The 25599-nt window shown below is 37.0% G+C and overlaps 1 protein-coding gene across 5 annotated transcripts in view; it reads right to left on the bottom strand.

Annotated features, from left to right (window-relative positions):
* Positions 1-25599, bottom strand: part of LOC129731536 (cyclic nucleotide-gated cation channel subunit A) — a 295263-nt gene that overhangs the window by 75471 nt on the left and 194193 nt on the right. The window contains exon 2 of one of the 5 annotated variants that reach the window (XM_055691620.1): positions 19104-19411. The exons of 3 other annotated variants lie outside the window; for them this stretch is intronic. In XM_055691620.1, coding sequence (XP_055547595.1) covers positions 19104-19151 — 48 coding nt within the window. In that variant the 5' untranslated portion in view covers positions 19152-19411. The remainder of the gene's footprint in view (positions 1-19103; positions 19412-25599) is intronic. One more of the 5 variants, XM_055691621.1, reaches the window with a different exon arrangement.

Below are 25599 nucleotides of genomic sequence, written 5' to 3'. Positions count from 1 at the left end.
GATTACAAATGCACCAAATTGCGATTGGAAAATTGTCAATACTACTGACTTGTTTCGTTTATCGTGTTGAACAAATTCGATGAAAAGGGTTTCTCGGGGTTTGCGACAAAGTTTATCTGTGGAGCGGAAGGTCAAGTTCGAAAAGTTGAAGGTTGCTTTTAGGTAAAAATAACGTCCAGTCCTATTAGCACCGAGTTTAAGAAATGTTTTCTGGACGTCATCACGAAGCATTAAAGATAATTAAGATGAGATATTACGGAATGAAATAGAAAAACCATAATTTCACATGACAGATATCTCTCTTTTCCGGACATTTTCTACTCACAACCTGTACGATCCAAATGATGGAGAAATTGTAACCCTTTAATGGTGTAACCCTTTGTTTATTGCAGCGATACCAAAAGTAGAGCGGCGGGTATTCAAACAAAAACTATAAAAACAAATAGCTGCGATTATGAGTCGCGTAGATTAGCCTCTTAGAGGACTAAGAATTAAAGTTTTACTAGTTTAGAGCTGAAATTGCAGGAGTTTATATTAGTGACTTCATTCCTGTGATTCCTTTAAGATAGCGAAGATCGTGAACCTTCTATAAATCCGTTTTGAGTCAGAAGACTCGCAATTATTATACCGAGTGTTAAATAGTTAAAAATTAAGATCAGCTCCAATACAAATTTGGACAGCGGAAACTACGAGGCGTCGAATGCAATTGTAACGAACCAGGCTAGATCGATCCAATTAACAATTAGAATAACGTGTACGTTTAGTGCGATAGGAAAAATCAATAAAATAAACAGGGTTAAGTTCAGAAGACTAATTCAAATCATTTTATCAACCTGTTTTTTTTTGAGCGAAGATTCACCATATATCAGGTTTCGGGTATCCGCGGGTCTCTTTCGCAATTTTGGTAGTCCTTACCTGACCTGCCCTGAGAGGACTAGCCGGGCTGGGAATTGAATATACCTTTCCGCAGTACGGTTTCTTCGTATTGGCGCTTAAGGGGAAGTGTTTTCAAAAGGGTAGTTGCGTAAGGAGTTTGCCGATTTCGCGTATGGAAAAAGAGGGCCGTAAAAATACCTATAATTTAGTGAATTTAGCAGCCACGTTTCTACTTCTTCGCTTCGCAAACTACCAACTGTTACAAAATGACTTATTTCCAGATACAGTTTTTTTCCTTACAGATAGGTCTGTACATTGCGAAATGAATACTTTTACAGGGAAAAAATGTTTTCTGAAAATTTGTTACCTAGAAACTAAACTTGCCTAAATCCACAAAATTGTGACCCTAGAATAGAAAGTGAGAAATGGTTACAGTAGAATTTTTTTTAAACGATAGGTTTTGAGAAACAGTTTACTGGGCCTATACTGCAATTAGTGGAACTCCTAAAATGACGGTAATATGAATCAGTCTTGCAATAGAGTATGGAATGGCTATCAAAACTTCTCGATAGCTTTATAAACAAGCATTCAAGTTGATAGAAGAAAATCAGAACTATCTAACTGTTTGTGTTTGCATAGCTATTTTTCGCATTTGAAAGCATTTTGTTTGTACCCAAAAGCACCACACTATTTAAAAAAGCTTAGTATTTAAAAAACCTAAATTAATCCACCTAGCGATCAGACCCAGCCTTTCTCATTCGAACTTATCATTTGTAAAAATAGATTTACATGAACGCTTCAATCCAATAAATGTGTATTCACTTTTTGGGTTGTAAAATAATGATGTTGTAATAGAAGTATAAAATATGAAATTTGACGTAATGTAATTACTCAAGAAACAGCGAAATAAAAGAAATGACTCTTAATTTCGAACAATTCAATCACGAGCGATACCGGGAACATTCAAATGGTACGATACCACATTTAAATTATATTGTGGCCACATATATTGATCAAAGCAGGTATAGTTTTAAATAGCCTTTGAATTTCTTTTCTTTCCATAACTTTTGAAGCACATATCAAATTGTTACGAAGTTTGTTATTTGTAAATTTGAGACTCGTTCGTATGACACTAGTTATGTTCAAATAAATCGTGTAATCTTTGAAATAATAGAATTTCGTTGTTTTAAAAACAATTTCATACATAACGGTTGCTTAGTTCGATTATAATCAAATGAAATGGGAACGTATAGGGCAGCCATACTTTGGAACCACGTGTTAAATCATAATTCATCAGTTAACCCTTAACTAGCCCGGTTATCTGATAATACTATTGATCAAATCGGTTGTGTACTTTCTGAGATAATTAAGTTTCGTGATTTTCACAATTCGGTACATTACAGACGAAGTTACAGTTCGATTACAGTAAAATTCAAAAGGGTGTTATGAGTCAGCTAGCCTTTCATTTGACACTAATTTCGTGGAAATCGGTTCAGCCATCTCTGAGAAAAGTGAGTGAGTTTATGTATTCTTCGGAATATGTTTCTTTTCATAGCTGGAATTCACATTTTTAAACATAACAGGCAAAGTAATAGTCCGATTGCAAAAAAATCAATAGAGTTTTATGGGGTAACTGAACCATTCATATGACACTGATTTTGTGGAAATCGGTCCAGCCAGCTCTGAGAAACATGAGTGAAATTAAACAGTCTTCAGAAGACGTTTCTTTTCATAACTTTTGAACCACATGTTCGATCTATATAAAATTCAAAAGTTAAGGGTTTTTCAGATAGACCGTTCATTTGATACCAATTGAAATCGATTGTGTGGTTTCTGAGATATTGATGTTTCGTGATTTTTACATTTTTAAACATAACCTCTAAAATAAAAATCCAATTACAATGAAATTTAATAGAGTCTTATGGGGCAACAAGAACTTTCATTTGCATATGATTTCATGAAAATCGGTCCAGCCATCCTTGAGACAAGTGAGTGAAAATAAAAATCTGCACATACACAAACACACACACACACACACGTACACACACACACTCACACGCATACACACACACACACACACACACACACACACACACACACACACACACACACACACACACACACACATATATATATATATATATATATATATATATATATATATATATATATATATATATATATATATATATATATATATATATATATATATATATATATACAGAAAATGCTCAGCTCGTCGAACTGAGTCGAGTGATATATGCCATTCGGCTCTTTGGAGCACTTTAATATCTTCGGTTTTGCAAGTGATTGCTATATCTTCCTAGGAGAAAGGCAAAAAGTTAAAAAAATTATTGAGACTATTAGGAGTAAAATATTCGTGCTGAAGAAATAGCAAAATAAAAGAAATGACTTTGAATTTCGTACACTTCAATCACGAGCAATACCGGGAACGTACGAATAGCACAATACCAAAATTAAATTTTGTTGAGGCCATATGTTTTGATCAAAGCAGTTACAGTTTCAAATAGTCTTTGAATTTCGTTTCATTTCATAACTTTTGAACCACATATCAAATTGCTATGAAATTTCTTAATTGTGAGTTTGCGAGACAACCCGTTCAAATGACACTAGATATGTTCAAATGAGTCGTGTGATCTTTGAGATAATAGACTTTCGTTGTTTTTATAAATTTAATACATAACGGTTGGCATAAAAATGAGATTATAGTCAAATAAATTTTTTTAGTCCAGCCATTTTTGGGAATACGAGTGAATTTAAAAAGTCAACGGAACATGTTCCTTTACACAATTTTTGAACCACGTGTTTAATCACTATAAAATTCATCAATTAACCTTTAACTAGCCCGTTCATTTGATACCAATATTGTTCAAATCGGTTGTGTACTTTCTGAGATATTGAAGTTTCCTGATTTTCATATTTTGATACATTACAGACAAAGTAACAGACCGATTACATTGAAATTCAATAGGGTATTATGAGGCAGCTAGACCTTTCATTTGACACTAATTTCGTGGAAATCGGTTCAGCCATCTCTGAGAAAAGTGAGTGAGTTTAAGTATTCTTCGGAATATGTTTCTTTTCAAAGCTGGATTTCACATTTTTAAACATAACAGGCAAAGTAATAGTCCGATTGCAAAAAAAAACAATAGGGTCTTATGGGGTGATTAGACCATGCAAATGACACTGATTTTGTTGAAAGCGGTTCAGCCATCTCTGAGAAACATGAGTGAGATCAGGGTAGGGAAATGTACTGGTACGCTACAGTAATCACACGACAGCAGCGAGATTTTTGTGATAACCACTGTGGAATGAAACACTACGCGACAGTAGCCGCTACCGAACTTTCAAACGATCTGCTTTATCTCTTGCTTTTTGTCACGAGTTTAATATGAACAACAATTCTCTCGCTCACTTCTTTTCATATTGTTGTCATTGTATAGACAAACTCTGGCTCGTGTGTTATTGACTGTAGCTATCTGTGGTATTTATTGCATTTATTACGAATTGAAGTGGAATCAATTTACTTAGCGTTGATTTTTATTTGGGCACGAGGACATTAATCGGATTTGTAAGATTCATGCTTTTATTGTCCTGTTTTTGGTTGAATATGCTAAATTTGGATGAGACTTTCGCTACAGCAGCTATTTTCGAATGAAAAAGTTCAGAAGTTGGGATTAAAATTTTCTGGTGTACTCGATTGATGATATTTTTCGGCAGTACATACATAGTAATTATTAATTTTCCATCTTATTACTGTGCTTAACTGTCGCATGATCGCCAATTATTGTCATTCGCATAATGCGACAGTCGAGATATCGAAGCGGCTGGAGATCGGAACAAAAGAGAATCGTTACCTATCCGTGTTTGCCTTTAGTCTCACGATTCTCTCAAATAGAGAAGCGTACAGTTGAACGCTGCTGTCGAAGTCAGCAAAAGAGAAGCAACAGTATTTCTCGATAGGGTGTCATGCAAAAATGTCAACTGTTCGACACACTGAGTGGGATTAAACACTCTCCAGAACACGTTTCTTTAAATAACTTCTGAACCGCACGTTCAATTTTCATGAAACTCAAAAGATAAGGGTTTTTTAAGTAGCTCGTTCATTTAATACCAATTGTTAAAATCGATTGAGTAGTTTCTGAGATAATGATGTTTCGTAATTTTCACATTTTTAAACATAACCTCTAAACTAAAAATCCGATTGCAATGAAATTCAATAGGGTCTTATGGGGCAACTAGACCTTTATTTGCAATTAATTTCAAGAAGATCGGTCCAGCCATCTCTGAGAAAATCGAGTGAGATTGGGAGAGCGTTACATACACACACATACACACATACACACACAAACACATACAGAAAATGCTCAGCTCGTCAAACTAAGTCGATTGATATACGAGATTCGACCCTTTGCACAGTGGTTTAAAAGTCGATTTACGTACGTACGTCACGTACGTTGGATATACAATTAAGACGTCTTCAGCAAAAATGGTGGGTAATACCTCCTGCATCTTTTGGTGCTATGAGATTTATGATAAATCCCCTCAAAAGTGAGATGAAATATTTATTTTTTGCTCCATCGAGATACAGAGTTGGTGTCTTCGGTAAAGTTATAGGTATAACCAATACGACCAACTTTGCCGAAGACAAAAAATTCGTATCTGTTACTCAAATCGACTTAGAGAGTTTTTATTGAAAATAGACCTGTCAAAACACATTTTTCAATGAAACATACTTTTTTCTATTTTCTAGGCCTTCACTATGTTCTACAAAGTTGTTAGTAGCATCAATATACACAACTGTCTGGAAGGTACTATACTCGTATTGTTTGAAAAACTATGAGTTATGGGCTATTTTTCATTTTTTTTCGCCATATTTCAAATCACTGTATCTTTCTTAGGGGCAGATAGATGCAGATTCGGTGGTAAGCATATGGAAGTATAACAATAGAACTTTCAAACGCTGGTGGTTTCGCTAGTCCACGACTTTCTGCTGATGAGTTGTGTTCATAACAAAAAACCTCGTTTTTACCCTCTTTAATGATTTAACCAGGTAAAATACTAATATTGTAAACCAAGATACCATGCAATTAGTTCGTATCTATGGTGACCATCCTACCAAGCGTGGTTCAAGTATTTCCGAACAAGTAAATTGCATATGCTTGTTTTTGGTTCACCTCGAAGGTTCTTAATCAAAAACAATGAAAGTGCTATTATAACACTAAGTTGATAACTGTAGATCAAGCAAAGTTACCATAAATTTCTAATACAGTGGTTCCCAACTGGGGGTCCACGGCCGGCAAGGGAGCCGCGAGGCTCATCTAGGGGGTTGCGAAATTGTTGGTAAGTTTGATAGGCAATCAAAATTTCTTTCTAGGTGTCTTTGTGAAAGCGGATTTTCAATTATTCTGCCTATTAGGACTAAGACGTGAAACAAATTAGACTTGCAGGACAATATGACTAAAAAACGCAGACTCGTATTGCAAACTTGTATCTGAAATTCTTTTGGGGGCCGCAATGCTCTCTGTGCTTCGCAAAGGCGGCCGCGGAGCTTTTTGTGTTTAGGAAAAGGTGCCGCGGACCAAATAAGATTGGGAACCACTTCTCTAACATATTCTGAGCCTCTTCGGAAACACTAATTTACTGTTGTGCAACCAAGCATCTGCTGGTAAGTTTGTACCCGCGATATTATCTACCAACAAGCGTCCACAATGTATTAATGCATGGGTTGGCCGTAATCATCCATTTCAATGTTTCAATCCGCCAGCTTTTAGAAGACGCTCAGGTAGTAACGAACAAGAATTGGGAAAGGTACATGAATTTACCTTACGAATGTGTCAAGTTATTTTCAAAACTTTAATTCAACAGATATCGAGAATACAATACTCGTAAAGCTATTGGATAAACTGGCTGCTTGCTTCATCAGACCCCGAAGTAACGTTCATTTGCAGATGGCCAAAAATCACGAGAAACTATTACTTGATGATGTTATGATGCTGCTAGTTCGACTGTGTCGAAACCGACAACTGCATGGTGGTGGACAATAATAATTAATAGTTACTACTGAATGCAACAGTATTAAAAGAAATAAATACCACCAAACAAAATTCAACAAGAGGCAACACTTAAATTGTAATTGATGATAGTGGTTTTATATTTGCTATTATCCTGCTTGCAATTTCCGTTTTTTGCTTGTTCTACAGATACCAACTTAGTATTATGTTCATTGTTTTTGATTGAGAACCTTCGAGGTGAACCAAAAACAAGCATATGCAATTTACATGTTCTGAAATACTTGAACCACGCTTGGTAGGATGGTCACCATAGATACGAACTTATTACGTGGCATCTTGGTTTACAATATTAGTAGTTTACCTGATTAAATCATTAAAAAGGGTAAAAACGAGGTTTTTTGTTATGAACACAACTCATCAGCAGAAAGTCGTGGACTAGCGAAACCACCAGCGTTTGAAAGTTCTATTGTTATACTTTCATATGCTTACCACCGAATCTGCATCTATCTGCCCCTAAGAAAGATACAGTGATTTGAGATATGGCGAAAAAAAATAAAAAATAGCCCATAGCTCATAGTTTTTCAAACAATACGAATATAGTAACTTCCAGACAGTTGTGTATATTGATGCTACTAACAACTTTGTAGAACATAGTGAAGGCCTAGAAAATAGAAAAAATATGTTTCATTGAAAAATGTGTTTTGACCAGGGTTGATATTTGTTGACACTCTTGAGTGAAAGTGAAAAAAGCATCCATAAACGTTATTTTTTTACAATCCTTTCAGAGTTCTCCCTTCCCGCTTTTTGCAAGGAAGTGAACTGTCAAAACACCTCATTATATTTCATGCGATGAAAGCATGACAACAAAATCAGTTTATCAGTTAACGAAGATTGTCAAGATATCGGTCAGTGTCAGTGAAAAAGTGTTTCGGTGAGGTTTATTTTGGTTGAGTGGACTGTTTGGTTTTCTTTTTCGCTTTGAAGTGAAGATCATTTTGTTGGATTTGTCGTCAAATGTTATTCCGTAACCGTGAACGATGCGCGCGATCTATTTCATCTGAGTATAACAGCACGTTACTAGGACGAAAATCTAGTGTATCTGAAAGAGTGCTGCGATCATTGGAAATGAAAATTGAAAATGATTGGCTGTAATTTTCGAAGAATTTTGCTGGGGACAATGACTTTTATCAGCACTGGTTTTGACATGTCTATTTTCAATAAATACTCTCTAAGTCAATTTGAGTAACAGATACGAATTTTTTGTCTTCGGCAAAGTTGGTCGTATTGGTTATACCTATAAATTTACCGAAGACACCAACTCTGGATCTCGATGGAGCAAAAAAATAAATTTTTCATCTCACTTTTGGGGAGATTAATCACAAATCTCATAGCACCAAAAGATGCAGGAGGTCTTACCCACCATTTTTGCTGAAGACGTCATAATTGTATATCCAACGTACGTGGAGTTATCAATTTAGCGCGTCAAAATCGACTTTTAAACCACTGTGCTTTGGACCACTTTTATACCTTTGGTTTTTTCCAGTGATTGCTATACCTTTCTAGGAGAAAGGCAAAAAGAGCAACATCCAAGTACCTCTATATTCCCGATCAATAATTTAACATAATGTTAACGATGGCCGCGTTATAGGCCGAAAACAGGTCTTTCACTCTGCTTGCAAAATTAGAATGATGCCCAGACCTGAAATCGATTCTAGACGCATTTTTTTAATCCATGGTTGCAGCTTTCCATTCCGGATACTCATATATCAGCTTAGATTGACCAAATGCCACATGATATGGGTATTTCCGGAACCAGAATGATGTGCAGGGTCATTTTAAAACCAAAATGATAACTTCCGATTTTTGGAAACAGTCTGAATTGGACGAATGCCTCCCAATATGGGTATTTCCGAAGTTAAATGGATACCCGCAGTCCGGGAATCGACACCAGCCTGACGCTATTTTGAACTTCAACTGACTGCCGGTTTATGGGAAACAGCCTAGAATGCCGAAGGATCTGCCGTAATCTCGCAGACTGACGTAAGCGCCAAAGTGGCCGATTTGTGTTTTTACCGCTGTCGCATACGTCAGGTCTGCGAGATTACGGCAGAGATGTCATTTTGAAACTTTTGAGGGCTACCACACTATTCCTAGATAGGTTTTATAAAGGATTTTCCAATAAGAGCGCTATAAAAGTAAACCGATATTTTTTACCGCTCTCTGGACCTTTTTTTTTCAGTAAGGTTTGCCATTTCATAATGGAAAGATACACCATCCAACAACGAGTCGAGATTATTAAAATTAACCAACGAGATTCTGAGTCAATACCCTTACTAACACGCAGAGAATCCTGAGTAAGAATCCCCAGGGTACCGATTAACACGGTGACGGAATCGTGAAAGGAATCGCAAACACGATCCGGAGGATTCCCACTCACGATTCTTATTCAAGAAACCTAGAGCCATATACAGGGCATTTCTGAGGAATCTTTTTTCAGGAATTCTTTTCAAGGACGCTCACGAATCCAATATGAGGAATCCTATAGAATCTATGCGAATCATATGTGTTCGTCCGGGTAGCCTGAACTTTAAGAGCGCTACGTCTAATTTATGCTCGTCATAAGGTAACGGGGGTATTTTGGCCAGCTTTGGAAGGTGTTCGCACAGTTTATTAAAAATAAACATAATTTTTCAACATAAATACCTACTCTGTTATACCATTGTTAAAAGCTAAGTGTCTGTTTTAATATACACCGTTCAACAATGCAATATATTGAAAAATATCCTAGAAATATCAAAATTTCTACGAAGTACTAAAAACATATTTTGGTCCACCAAATTTTTACTTTGGCCCACCTTTATATCTACAGACGTATATGGAAATAGTTCGGACTAATCATATTTAAGATCATCATCGGTATTTTGAGAGCAAAAACAGTGGGTTTGAGGAACATCCTTCTGCTGTGATTTTTTGTGAATTTTAGGCATCCAAAAATGAAATGATTTGGCTTATAGCGGTTTGACAGGCATTCTCATCTAATTTCATATCCATCGTTAAATGTGATAAATTAAGAAGTAATTACCTGTAAATTGTCACAAGCTGCTTCTTTGTTCACGTGCAACAGCCGAACGGTAATCAAAGAGATGTCAAAACTTGGCATGGCCAAAATATGTTTGCTTCAGAAAGAGGCAAACACATTTCGGCCATGCGTTTAACCACTTTTTAAACTTTTCCAACATGTTAGAGTATACAAACTGTTCCTATGACATTTTATTGATATTACTACAACAACGAATTGTTTCAAAAGCATACATATTTGTTACAATAGCTTCCGGACGTTAAATTGTATATTACCACTTCCTCTTGATTTTAGGTTGACTCAGCCATGACTTTGAATATGTATGAACTAATTCCAAAATAACACTAACTAGAGCCAGTTTTTCGCCGAAAATTTTAGTGTTGTATGATTCTTAGGTGTGTTATTCAATGTTACATGCATATTTTTTTAATATTCATTGAATTTATCAGATAAAATGCGTAAAATGTTACCGGGTGGGCCAAAATATGTATGTGGGCCAAAATACCCCCGTTACCCTAATAGTGTTGCCAGACCAACAATTGAGCGTCTAGGGGAAAATTCGAATCTAGAGACACAGGCCTTTGATTCGAAGTTCAATTTTGGTTTGTTGATGATAAACATTGAAATATTAACGAAAGGTAATCGGTTGACAGAGGAAGAACGACATATTACAAGGCTTTTAAGGAGTAATATCCACCTGTCTTGGAGAAAATTTATTAGTACTTAGTACTTTACAAAATAGCCGCTGTGCAGCGATTGCCGTGAAGCGCTTTTTTTAAAGTTGTTCCGCGGCGAGCAGTAGAAGTCGTGCCCAACTACACCTATAACCAAAACAATTTTTTTTTCATTTTCTACATAAGTGTCGCTAATGAAATACACATGATTGTGCTTTTAGAGTTTTTCTTCGCAAAATGTCAACGGTTTTTGAAAAAAATGCTTTTTGACAAAACAATCGACTTTAATTGTTTATAACTTTTGTTGCTGTTAATCAATCGATAAAATCGTGGGTACTTCACTAGATAATCTAATGAAGAAGCTACAGTTGAAATTTCAAGTCAATCGGATGTAAACTTTTTCAGTTCTACCGCTCGCCGATTTTGAAAACATGTTTTCGAGAAAAACGCATTGAAAGTTTCAAAATGCTATAAATCTTAAGAATCACAATAATAAAGCCCCTAATAATATTTTTACCTCCAGTCAATTATCCCTGCGCCGAAAAGTTGTCCTTCCTAGGCTTTATTTTCCTCTTCTTCCTTTTTTATCTGATGTAAGGCTGCGCCTACCCTCTTTCGCGATATCAGACATGCGATGCTCAACGACTTTAACACGGTTGGCCGACCCCACGCAAAACTCAAGCTTGTTACTCATATTTAAGTACTTTTGAATAGAACCCACAGTTAAAAAGTATAGAAGAACTCAAACAAAGAACGTACACAACGAGAACGGCTGATCGACTAAACAAAGGGAAATTGTGAGTACTGTAGAGACACTGTAACGGTTCAAACTTGATGTAGCGACCTCTATACTTCAAATTTGAAACACGATATCGATTATAGGCAACTCATACTAGTTTACAAAGCCTCGAAATTAAAAAAACGAAAAATGTTATTTTGGAGCATAAAAGTTGTTCGGTAAAAATAGATCTAAACGAATTTTGAGTTTAGATCAGTACTTGGGCGATATAGATTTTGATTCTAGAATAGTTTTAGCATAATTTAAGCCAATAAAAAAATGACAAGAAAAATTTTTTTTGGTGGATATTACCCCTTAAGGAGAACAGTGACTCTAATGTATCCATCGCGCGAAAAATTGGTCGATCTGAGAAAGCGGTACGAAATGTCCTCGAAAAAGACTCAAAATATGGTATTAAGCTAGGGGCTTGACATTTTTATTTTCATGAAAAATATTTCGATAATATTACACGATTATCCGGAATTTTAGTCTCGATTATCCGGAATTTTATGTTTTTGGGGACCGTTTTCAATTTTTATTCTGAAATGTTGCCTTTACCAGCCCTTTTGGCATATTTGTTACCATTTAAGTCACTTCCGGCATGTTTGGGACATGTTCGAATTAAGTGGAAATAATCAATGTCCAATTTTTTTTTGATTCTCAAGATTTTACCTCTTTTCGCCTAAGAAATAACTTCTGGTTACGCCACTACATTATACATGTAAAATAAAGAAAAGAAATATTTGTTTTATGTTCTTTTATCGCAAAATTTAATACTGAAATTCGATTATCCGGAAAACTCGATTATCCGGAATGAAATTTTTTTTGATGTTCCGGATAATCGAGTCCGACCTGTATTGGTTGATATATTCTAATATTTATCGTTTATCTGTCACATTGACATCGCTCCAACGATAATGTAACGTCAATGAGCTATGGTATAGATACAGGGGAGCCCAAAAATGCAACGATAAATACTTTGTTATATTGACTATTGGAAACAATATATCAATAGTGTCTTGCCCCTAGGTATTAAGCGTTCTACCAAAGGGAACACCAAAGTTTCGTTGAGGCTGAAAGGTCAAACAAGACATGAAGGTACACGTAACCGACTGTCCTGCTCCCAGATAAAGGAAAAACTGGATGTTCGTGTGACCCCAGACAAATTGCCCGAATTTTGATTGAATCGCCGAACAAAGAAACTTCAAAAGAAACCGAAGCTCACCCCAACGCGTAAGCAGAACCGGCTCAAATTTGCAAAGAAATAAATGGTGTGAAAGGCGGAATGGCGTAATATTGTGTTTTCTGACGAATGAATTTGGATGGACCGGACTGCTACACTGCTGTAAAATGCATATCAGTCCCATCTGCGAAATCATTGAACGGAGAAAACTGCGATAAAAGATCTTGAATGTTTAATTCAATACAGTACGATGCGCTTAGAATATTGATATTTTTTTCTTCTCAGATTGATGGATTTTAATGTTTTTGTTACTTTCGTTTCATAAGTCAGTTTATAACAATTACAATGGAACAAATTATAGTGGCACTGATATGCGATTAGCTTGCATTACAGCGTGTGAAATAATCGGCTTACAATCCCAGTCTTTATGACCACTGAGAACGAATCAGTTTGTTGCTGTTTATAGTTATCAAACTTGTTAATTTTGCTGGATGAGAATCATTTTGAAAGTGTGAAAATATTGTTTAACTTCGTGCTAAATATCATCGTCAAATCTGATCCGTGCTTTCTACGCATATGAAGATTGCTCTGTTGTAGATTGTCTCAGTTTTGATCTGGCTCTTTTTGATGACTTTTAATTTATTTTTTCGTGTGTTTTTACTCAACACTAGCAAGGAAGAATTGAATGTTGTGGAGAAACGCTTTAAACTTTGAATATAAGCGTTATTTTTCATAATATTCATTGTGGGACTGGCATGCGATTACTTTTAAGATGGGACGAACTGACCTGATATTTTTTGAAAATTTTTCAGAACAAACTATATTATTTTCCTCATTTATTTTGTAAAGCATTGCCGAATCTAACCTCTGGTGATCATAACTCAAAATCGACGAAAATTCAGATGGGACTGATATGCGTTTCACGGCAGTACAGTTGCTATTGGCATGATCTAGTTCAAACCAGTGTTGGAAGATCAATTTGGAGGTAGAAGTTCAATGGTATAGGGTGCCTTTTCTCACTGTGCGGAGCTCCCGATTTGTGTCATTTCAACCCGAATGAATTCCGAAATGTATCTAGAGCTTCTGGATGACGTTTTGATCAGCCATTTTGAGAACAACGCGAATGAAGACGTTATTTTTCAGCAGGATAATGCATCAATTCACGTCTCCAAGCAGTCGAAAGTTTGGTTTGCTGAAAAAAGTATCTCATTACTGGACTGGCCAGCTTGCAGTCCTGATTGTAACCCCATACAAACCTCTGGGGAATCTTGGTTAGGTTGGTTTATGCGAACGGACGTCAATTTGAGCCATTTCCAACCTTAACCCTCTAGTGCCCAAGCCTGCCTTTAGACGGGCTTCAGTAAAATCACTAGAAATCTTTAATAGATACGTAAAACATGTTTTTAAAGATTTATGACGATTTTAACGAAGCCCGTCTTAAAGTGGGCTTTGGCACTAGAGGGTTCAGTCAGCAATTAAAAAGTCTTAGACCAGAGTAGAAATGGCAACACTGCAAAAGCTGTCCGAATCGATGCCGAATCGTATTATTTAAATAATTCGGAACGATGGTGGTCATACTAAATATTAGCTATTTATTCCCTTCGAAATCAGTTGATGAAAGTTTTATTCATAATGAATTCTAATCATTCGGTTAAACGAATGTTTCATTTTTCTTTTTTTTTCTCTATTCTGCCATCAAAATTCGAACTAATGGTTTGTTTCAATATGAATTAGCCCCTCTCCTAGGTTGAGGGGCTTGACGGTTTTGCAATTAGTAATATCTGGTTTAAATTCGTGAACTAAGCTACTTTTTTCGGTTATGTATTATACAAGATAGATCCAGTCAAATAAGGCCAGATGCTAGTTGCAAAACACCCCAAACGTTCTTTGAAAAGACTTTGATGGGCTTTTCGGTTGTAATCGAAATAAAGAAGCAATAAAACTTAACCTAATACTGCATACAGCATGACCATTGTAAAATAATTTTAAATATCTATAAAGCACATTAGAATCTTTCATTGCAACGGCCGTAATAAGACGAAGTTGACGGTAAATGATAATGATTGGGTGGAATGTTTGAATCATTTAACACTTTGATATAAGGTCAGATTGATTGATCTCGTCTTTTACGGATTAAGCAGTTTTAATTGACTATTGTGACAACTAAGACATGCTTTCTACTGAGGTGCCGAGATGGCTCAGTAAAGGAATTTGGTATAGTAATCAAAAGATTGCGTTATCAACTTTCTCAAAGCCAACGCTCATCCAGTAGTTAGATATATGCGCGGTCGTAATTCAGACTTATTTACATTAATTTTTATTGTTCAAATAAAATTATTAATCCAGTTCCCTCTTTTTTTTAAAAAAATGCGAGAAAAATCAAGAATTAGAGCAAACCAAGAATCAAGCAATTACCCTGAGGAATACAATCAAACAAAGGTCAATGAAAGAGTAAAGGTAAAAAACATAAACCGGGGTAGGTAAAGGATTAAGGCAAAGCAGGTATGTAAAAAAGCAAGTTACTATAACTGTTGTTATTGTTATTAATATTTATCAAATGTTTCATCTGACAAGAGTTTTAATGAATAAAAATATTTAAATATATGTGCAGTTGGGAGGGGTTGCCTTGAGAGGTCCTGGACGCAGACTGGCATACGTGACAAATATTACATACATATATTATAAATGGACGAAATTTATTAACATCAACCACAGTTACAACTATTCTTTTTTTCTTTTCATGCACCTTTCTGCAACTACTATCACTGTTCCCTTCGACTATCCACTATATTCAACCTTGTCTTACTATACGGCATTCCAACGCAGAATTTATTTGACCTCTCGGGTTACTATGCTGCGATGTCAAATCTAATCTCTCCACTGGTACAGCATGGAAAGTGTTTAAGCACTGGAGACTTGGCCCTGCGGCCCCCTTCTGTACCCGAAAATGAAAATGGTTTGTTTCAATATGAATTTGCTGTTAATAGAAGAGATATATCCTACAACAGTGCAACAGTCTCAAAATGATTGATAACAACCCCCCCCCTCCCCCACGTCTCTGAACTATGCTCCCTTAGTAAGAAAAATCTTTAAAAAATGTATCCCAAAAACTTCGATCTTAAATAAAATGTTGCTTGTAAACGAGTTATAGAAAAATAATTTGGAAAGAACACTGAAAATTAAAAACACTTTTTTCAATAATGGATAAGTCTTGAATACAATTTATGTTTTGAAAAACTTGCACTTGCACTTCAAAAAAAATATACAAATATGTAATTTCTTCTGACTATTCATACAAATTTCCCGCAATTCTTAAATCCAATTTTTGTAGGCCGCTTACGTTTTTAATAGAGTAGATTCATAAAAGATTTAGAAAAAAAAATCAGTACGTCTGAGGCGAAAATATAGGAATGCAGAACCAATCTATTAACATATTGAAGGAAATCATCCGTCATCATTCATACTACATGTAATCGCAAAAATCTCTCAAACGCCTGCTTCATGATTATTCTGAGGGCCAAAAAAATGGTAAACTAGCAAAAAAAAAACATTGGCTTATAAAAAATATTGTACAGATATCCTGGTTTTTAGAATCGTTGGTTTTTCAAACTTGTTAAGCACAAGTTGAGAATCTCTCAAGAATTTCTGGTAAAACAAGAGAAGTTTTTATTTTAACTCTTCGAGGCACTTTCAACTAAGCTGTGAATCAGTTTTTTCATTCGCCTCAACCATCTATGGAACCACTTTTAGCTAAATTTGGAATCAATTAGAAGCGTCCTCCATTCATCAGGCTGAATTTGAATCATTTTCTTTTTAGCCTTTTTCTCTCGTCGGAATCAAATTTAAGATAATTTTCGATTTTTTTGGATTCCAAGAGCGACACTTTTGGTTATTTACAGTTTAACTCGAAATCATACACTAATACCTTTCGTAAATGCTTTTATGTGCTCTCACATAAACTCAGCTGAAGTTGTTTGGGTTTCGTAAGTAGAAGGTTGAAATGGGTTTGATATAAATGAAAATTTTGGAACTGACAATTTACTTGTAAATTTTGAAAATTTTCATTTTCTGTTTCAACTATCTTTAAAAGTAATTTCCTTTTTTTGGTCTAAGTCTGTTCTATACTTATTTTTTGTTAAAGAGGTTATATACCTTTTTAGTTTTCAAAAAACCGATTTTTTTTATTGTATTATCTTTAAACACAACATCTTGAGAACATTCCCACAAATTTTCATAAAGATCTGAGCAATAGGAAGAAAGTTAGAGCGATTTGCAGCGCGCCTCGCCACGGCCGCATAAGCTAAACTTGAAACTTTACACGCGATTATCTCGGAATAGTGTTATCCGAAAAATGACTTTGCCGTGATCCTGATTGCGGAAAAACTACTGAACCGATTTCCTTCATCTTTTTTTTTTTTAATTTTCGTTATTAAATTCGCCGGTCCTTGAACGATCGCTTTTTGAAACATACAGTTACATTTTGCCGCAAAAAAATTTTTAATGCAATTTTTAGCACTCAAAACGTGCATTTTTTGGGAAAAACGTTCCCGTTTGCACTGAAAACAAAATACTCATAAAAGCGATCGTTCAAGGACCCGGCACACTCCTAAACTTATGAAATAATATGAGTTTTTTGATTTCGGTTGACCCGCTGAGTCTCTATCAGGATCACCGCAAGCCTCTGCAAAAAAATAGCGTTTCGGGGAAACGAACTACTCCAGTAATAATTGGTATATCTCAAAATTAAACGTAGGGAACATATTTTAAGCAGCTTTAGGAACCGCCTGTGTATTCAGACGAAATACTCGAAATGTGTTGGGTGAAATTCAAACAGTAGTAAATCAATCTGGTCGCTATCGTTTTCTCTATCAGAACTTGTTTTCAAATTGTAAAACTAAGTTAGCAAACTTTGACAATCGTCAATCAAAGTTACGAATCGAGAGACACTATTCCAATCACCCCGAACCTATTTTAAGCAGTTTCCATCTGTTTTGCAGTTTTTTTTTTCAGCACTCGAAGTGGCTCCTGAATGGCTGCAATATAGGTCAATTTGTTTCAATTGCAATTGTTCACAGATTTCTTCGTGATTAACGGTATTACTTATATTCGTAAGGCAGCTAGACAATATAAGTTTTCGTTTCCATCATTGAAATTGTCGATATTGATAAAAATGCAGGAGTTTGAGGCCTGTTTTCTTCGACTGATTAAAATAGGCGCTACTGCTTAAGCCGTTCCTTACCCTATTTCGAGTTGAGTTTTGGTAATTCCTTGTAGACATTTTTTATGTTCGACTAACTTACGCAAAAAAAACGTTTTATGTATTCTAAAATCCTCACTTTCCAAATCTGGCTCCATTTACTTGATTAGTTCTCGAATTGTGTAGGAATTCGTGTTTCATTTGTATGTTAGTCCTCCCTTTCAGGAAAGGTAGGAGTGTCGACCCAACAAAGAAATATGTCTTGCTCCCAGACCAACTATTTTAAGCCTTAAGGCAGCATTTTTTCGCTTTGGTTTATCAGTAGGTATTAATTTTTTTTGTTGCGCATAATTAGAAATTCGCTTTCAGCTCTGTGTTTCATGTACTGCTATCTGGTACCAGTGCTCCATTGTTTTTGAAGGCTGACTGGTGATCAGCCCTCTGCTCCAGATGACGTATGACTGTAGCTAGTACTAGTGACGACAATAGACAACAGCAAAAGCCCGTGTGTGGCTTTACTCGATGTCGCATCCAGTACAAAAATGACTTAGAATTTTCTAGACGCTGCCTTTTGTATCAAGTTGCACTGTGATATTTTCATCAAGAAAGAGTCTAACGAAGATAATTGGAGACGAGCGCAAACAGTACATTCCGAGTTAATTGAGTATAATGTTCTATCGACCGTGTTACCGTGTTTCAGCAAGGTTTGACAATTTTCAATAGTACAATAGTTTGTTTAATCAAATTCGAATTTCCTGCATTCGGGCGGATGCGTGGATAATTTTACAATCGATTGCTGTAAGAACGAGGAAAATTCGTTGAAAACTAACCGACTTATAAGCAATCAAAAAGGAACATATTTCGTCCTATTTTCCGTTTTGGGATTTTCATTTTACACCCCTATGTAGCGGAATTTAGTAAGAAACGTAGTTCTATCAGCGAGAATTCAGTAGCGCACCTAATTCAATACTATGATAGAAAACGACGAGCATTTTGCTAAAAATAAGATTATAACTAGATTACATTATGTTTTTCACGTACAAAGCTTTCGCATTTACAGACCTTTCAAGTGGAACCGAACAACGAAACGACGAACATCAAAACCGGACTCGCACTCATAAAAACAAATTACGATTATCCAGAACCGTTTTTGATTGCATTATATTTCCTCTGTTTCAATATGCTTTCCGCAGCGTCAACGTCTGCGACACAAAAATATAATCTAAAATCAACTCTTGATGCTGGTGTTATACATATAATTTTTATACGTTGATACATTACCAGAATTTTCTCACCGCCTATCGTGGATAGGTCGATCCGCTGCACCATGGCGGTGTTGTTTTGATGGCTTTTTCAAGCTGCTTCACTACTCTTGAACACTCGAACACCGTTCCACCCGTTTGGAGTTGGTCGAAACTTTGCGTAAACCTTGTCACTCACTTTGATTGAATGTTCTTTGCTGTGGTGAATCTTATTGCACTCCGGTCCTGGTACACAACAACGTAACGTAACACACTTGAGGGAGGAGAATTTTCCTATACCGGTCATTGAAAACAATAATTTTAGCAAGCAGCACTCGGCAATTTCACCTGTTAAAAATTATCTGGTTTACTAAAAATAAACGGTCTATTTGATAACAATCGGACTACCACAATTAACCTAGCTGTGGCACCGTCAGCAGCTAATAATGATTGACTACTTGATTGGCGGGAAACTGATTCACCACTTACTAATCGATTAGTGAACTGAGCTTAACTGATAAAGCCGATTATCATCCCGTGCATACAGAGAACTTAATTATAGTGGAACTTGGATTGTTTTCATTAGCTTCCGCTCATCTGCAACAAGCACTGATAAATACTTTCACCAACTTTGCAGTGTGGATAATCACTTAACAGTCGAAGTCGAGTCGAAATGTATGTTTACTTTTAATTTCATTAAAAATGTACAACATAATTGGACACACATTCTGTGCACTGAGCTTGGTGAGAATATTTATTCCATCAATAAGCTACAGAAAAATAAAAACATTCGAATAAATGTTCGTGAAAAAGCACGCATACTCGTAAACACATTATCACCAGCAGGGCGTGATGAATAAAGAGCGTTCACTTTCAGATATGCGATTTTATTAATTCAAGCAAAGTGATGCGTAAACAGCATTTTATCTCGCTTCAAAAACATTACGTTATCGAATTATAACTGTATATATGAATTATGTTAATGTAATGTGATGTAATTTAATGTATACCATGATTCTGGCTCTGGATCACATCTGAAAAATTTCAATTTAGGCACTTCCAGTCGATGTCCCCAAGCAAGGAATTTTAATGTTAATTTTCTGCCAACCGTTTCAAAACCTCTAAACCTAGAGTGATACTTTCCTTATTTGCTTTTTTAAAATGTCTGTACCAAAGTGCCAACCATGTGTGAAGAAAGTGTACAGAATTTTGTTCGCACGTATGTACTTGAGCTACGACACATGGAAGCTTGCCAATTCGAACGAAAATGATTTCCGCCTCGGCTACAAAGTCATCAGCTTGTAACTGATTGAAAGGGGAAATGGAATTGTATGTGATTGGAAATGAAATGAGAACAAATTGGAGCAGTGTTACACTTGTACTCGGTACCAAACTTGATTACGGGTACGGCTGACCATTTGGCGATTGGAGCAAAAAGAAAAATCCCACAATCGCAGAATTTCTGTGTAAAAGCAAATGTGTCAACTTACCAGGAGATAAACATACTTGATTGACCGAGATTTTAGACGTAAACACGTTGATTTCCTTCGCATTGTATTGTATTAAAAATAATATTCTGAACCGGAATTGAATAATCGATACCTAACTCTCATTGCTATTTTAGAAATATTCAATTAAATTTCTTTCTTATGACAATATTACTTGACAGAAATCGCAACTAGATGAATTTTACTACGCTCATTTTAATCATTTTTTATATTATTGCATTATAACTCATCGTGCTTATATTTTTAGTTTGTTTAATATTCTAAAGTTGAATCACTCGCGAAAAAAATTAACGACATATCGAACGAATCTACAATAAAATTATGCTTCGATTCTCTTTATCTCGATATCGGTTTACCGAGACCTCGTTAAGACACCGCGTACAAATAATGTTACACTCATAAGTTATGACTTGAGTCATAACTGAGTTGTTGCTACTCTAAATATGGTTGGGCTTCTAAATCTTCACAAAGAACCAAGAATGTGGAATCATAAACTGTTTTTACCCAATGTTTAACGTTTACGAACATCGTTTAAAAGTAAACAACTGTTACTCAGTTTATGAGTTACCTTTTACGAGCGTGTAGGCTGCAAATAACAATGGCGGAAGCTATTGTTTACTCATATGCAAAAAATATCAATGGTTTCTTGGTGGTAATATTTCAAATATATTCTTTCTTGCTTTGTGACAACTTTTTCAATTTTATGTGTTCATGAACAGAAACAAATAATCCTTTCTCAAATAGTCTTAGCATTGAATTTTAAAACAAATACTCAAACGATCCCTGAACATGGCACACCATGAGGTGTAAATTCGAAAATGGAAATTACTTCGAAAGCAATTATCATGAATAATAAAGTAAAATTTTAGCGCAAAATAGTTTTTTACCTGAAAAGTTCTAGCTGAGCAATTATCGTAAGCGAATTCACAAAAGAAGTGCGCAGAATGTTTATACCAGAGCTTCCCACTGAAAGCAAACTTATTTTGCGCTCTCCATCTTCATCACTCTTTACTCTAAACAATAAAAGTTGTAGAGTAGCTAGGATATAATAATATTTCATTGTGGGTTATGGCCGTCTTCAACAGTTGGCTTTTGTTAATCAACGGTTTTATGTTCATACCTAATTCTCGAGTGCATCAAACCGTACTTCTTACTCGTCAAGAGCATACTCGACCCCGTTAAATATATGATAATCTACTGTAAAAAAAAAGTTCCATTGAAGATCAAATTCCGAACCATAAGCATAAATCACACTCATGTCTTAAAACAGGTGCACAGGTAGAGAAATTGATCTGCTGCACCTGCCACACACTGTGTGTGATATCTATCTGCTGCATCCAACTTCGCCGAATCCACTTCATTTAACGTTCACAACGATAACGACAAACCGGAACGATTATGACGTTGCTTTGTGGACGCAGTAGTGCGGCATTACAGCGGGTATATCTTCGTTCGTTTCTATGTGGTGTATTACAGCCATTTGCCAATCCGGAGTGGCCGGTGCATAAGTCGGTGCGGTGTAGCGTATCGGTGGTTGCGATAGTGCGGTTTGATGGGACGGTAAAACCGCCACCCTTTACGGCGGACATTTACGCCATAAAGGTAGTTTGCTTTATATTTAGGACGTACTGGGAAATTCTGCGTCTTACTGTAAATAGTCGGAAAAACTGCTTCAGACGCAAAGTTATGTTTCGTTGAAATTATCCAACCACGGATAATTGTTCCAATAGAATAGGGTTTTCATTTTTTCTGCTCTTTCTGAACGTCGAGCGTACTACAAAGGCTTAAGCATTAGTACGGAAACCGTTTGGAGCGATGGAATTATTATTGCCTATCGAATATGCAATAAAATAAAACGTAATGGCCACTCGGTGCAGTTTGTCTCTTCGCTTGTCGCGTCGAGTGACAGCTAGAGACGCTTGGGTCGTGCGTTGAAGCGTCGTCGTTCATTTCTGGCCCGCCGCCACAAGCTGTATGAATAAAACAGTTTCATTAGAACATGGCATGGCGGCGTGATGCTCAACTAGAGCTGATGGACCATGAAGTACTTCACGATAGCAGGTGAAATACGTATTTCAGCGGATAAATTGATGGTCTATTGGGATGAGCTCACGTGGAAGGCACATAAAATATTCGAGGACTAGGTCAGGCGCTGTTGCGAGGGATATGAGCTTTTATGCGCAGTCCATCGTGGTGTGATAAACGCCGCGTTTCGTGCCCCGGTAAATTCTCAAAGTAGTGTTGTAATGGATGCTCATTTGAGTTGAGGATATTGTTGCAACGATGTATTTATTTTATGTTCATTCTATCAACACAAAACGTTAGTTGTTTTGTCCTTGCGTTTTGCATAAGTTAAGATAACAGAAGCGAATATCATTTCGTGTCATTCGAGATTTAAACTAACATTCAACCAAGCAGACAGTCGAAGATCTGTGTAAGTTACAGGTTTTGATAAATTGTAATACTGAGAGCGAGATATATTTTCCTCGAAGCCTAATTAACCCAAGATCGTAGAGTTTTCTCAATGATATCAAAGTAATTAATCGTTCACCGATTGAATTTATTTGTGAACTTCGTTAACATTCAGAACCGAATATAAAATACAAGTCACTAACACATTGTTTTTGTACTTGGAGATTTCAAGTGATATCAGTCATGCAAAAATTGTTTTAATCTGGTTCTGCTTGCTTGTAGACAGTTACTTAGTTGAAATTGTTACTAGACAGAATTGTCTAACAGTTAGGGCGGCTCAAACAGCGACTGATCCGAAACGGACAGCTGAACTACAAAATGCGGTGTCTCGCCAGTTACACCCAAGATGGCAGTCTCGTCGCGAGACTAGTCATCGCAGCTCTAGTAAGGCAGCATGCTGAAATAAACTCACTACGAACAATCCAGAGGATGATACGAATTGGATCAATCGGTATAGACCTAGGCAAACGAGAAAAAGGACAACGATTGGAAACTTGGCACTTGGAATGTAAGGAGACTTCTCGAACCGGAGGCGTATTGAGGATCAAGGGCAGATTCTTCCGTTACAGCCTCATCAACGTTTAGGCGCCGACAAACGATAAAACCGATGACGCAAAGGAGGAGTTCTATGAGCTCCTTGAGGAAACGTATGGAGAGTACCCACGGCCGATATAAAGATTGTCATCGGAGATACGAACGTCAAAGTCGAACGAGAGAAGTTCTTTCGTCCCGTTATTGGTAAGGAAAGCCTTCACACTACCATCAACGACAATGGCTAGTGAACTTCTGTAGTACTCACTTTGCACGTCTGAACATTTGAAAGCACACCTGGAGACACCCAATGGAGAGGCCTGCTCCTAGATCAACCACATGCTGATGGACGGCCGGCACTTTTCAGACGTCATAGATTTAAACGTGATCGAGTTGCTACAGAGTATGCTCGGAAAGTTGATAGGCGGATCGGTGAACCAGCTGGAGCGGACCTGAATGAGCAGTAAAGGCACATCCTTTTTGCGGTCAGCGAAACAGTGCGAGAAGTGATAGGCATTACAACGGGAGCCACACGTAGTGGGTGGGTCGATGTTGAGTGTCTAGAGATGACGGGAGAGAAGAACCGGACATACGCTAACACGTTAATAACAGCGTCAGATGCGGTAGAAATGCCGGGAGGTAAGAGCTGCCGATAAGAGGCTTCACCGGTCGTAAGAAACGTGAGCACTACGATTACGTCCTCGCGGAGGCGGAGAACTACTTCACCAGGCACGAAACGGAAAGCTTCTATAGAACGATTAACGGAATCAGGAACCGGACCGTGACAGTTCCTGTCATGTGTAATGACAGGGAGAGGAACCTGGTTACCGATAAATCGCAGGTGGCCAGGCGTTGGAAGCAATATTTTGAAGTGGTATTGAACGATTAGGAAGGTAGGAGAATCGCCTAGGAGAACAAGATAAAAATTGGGGAGGACGAACAAGCTGCGAACCAACCAACATTGGATGAGGTGAGCAATGCTTGCGAAGAGCTGAAGAACCACAAAGCCGCTGGGAAGCATGGCTTACCGGCCGAACTTTTCAAAGTCGGGAGCAAGCTTAAGAGAATGACTGGAGAGCGACACTATACTGACGACTTTTCTCTCTTTTCACTCTAACAGCCTCATGCATGAGCTATTCATGAGAGCTCACATACAGCTACAGCTTACACAAGGCAAAGAAACTGTCTTGTGTTGCGTACGACAGCCCATTCTTGCGCATTTATTTTGTTCGTTCGGTCATGACAGCCTAGTTTGCTCATTTTGAGGATGTCCTGATGCTGTTGAAAGTCGGCAGATCGGTTGCGGCTGTCATCGACTTGCATTTTTTCGTTTCTCCCTTTTCACAGGCCGGTGGCATATTGAATACAAAGCAAACCGTTTCCATTGTTGATATTGTTCCCCACGTAAGAAAAAACGTGCTTCGCACCATCTATCTTTCATTCTTTCATCGGTCTTTAGTGTCGTGAATCCTAATCACCTGACATCCCGCTCGGATTCGTGTTCAAGGATGTCGGAAGTTTATAGGCTGTCTTTTGCGACACCTTGGAATTACCAACAGACATAAGGAGATGAAAAATAACAGCCTGTATGGAGTTGCATGTGTGCTGTCGTCACTGACGGCTCGTCAGTTGCTGTCGGACTGTTTACCGAAAGTGTGGAGAGAGCTGTGCAATACAATGAGAGCCGGATCAGTTGAAAATTTGCTGTCATTGTCTTGCAGTCATTTTCATAACACTGGTCGGGAGCGAGCGGCTGTGCAGTCACCAGATTATCCTAAATGTATGATCTGAGAAACAACCACGGACTGGTTGGAAGGACTCATATGCCCTATCTACAAATAGGGGCATAACTATCGAGGCTACAAATAGGGGCATAACTATCGAGGCCCTCCTCAATTCCGCTAAAAAAATCTCTCCTGGATTCTGTTCCAGCGACTGAGGCCGTTGCAGGAAGCCTTTGTTGGAGAATACCAAAGCGGGTTTTGAGCGGACGATGTACAACGGACCAGATGTTCACTTTGAGAC

This window comes from Wyeomyia smithii, chromosome 3, assembly GCF_029784165.1.
Source record: "Wyeomyia smithii strain HCP4-BCI-WySm-NY-G18 chromosome 3, ASM2978416v1, whole genome shotgun sequence".
Classification (NCBI taxonomy): domain Eukaryota; kingdom Metazoa; phylum Arthropoda; class Insecta; order Diptera; family Culicidae; genus Wyeomyia; species Wyeomyia smithii.
Note: the sequence above shows the minus strand (reverse complement) of the source record. Positions and strands in the feature narration are given on the sequence as shown.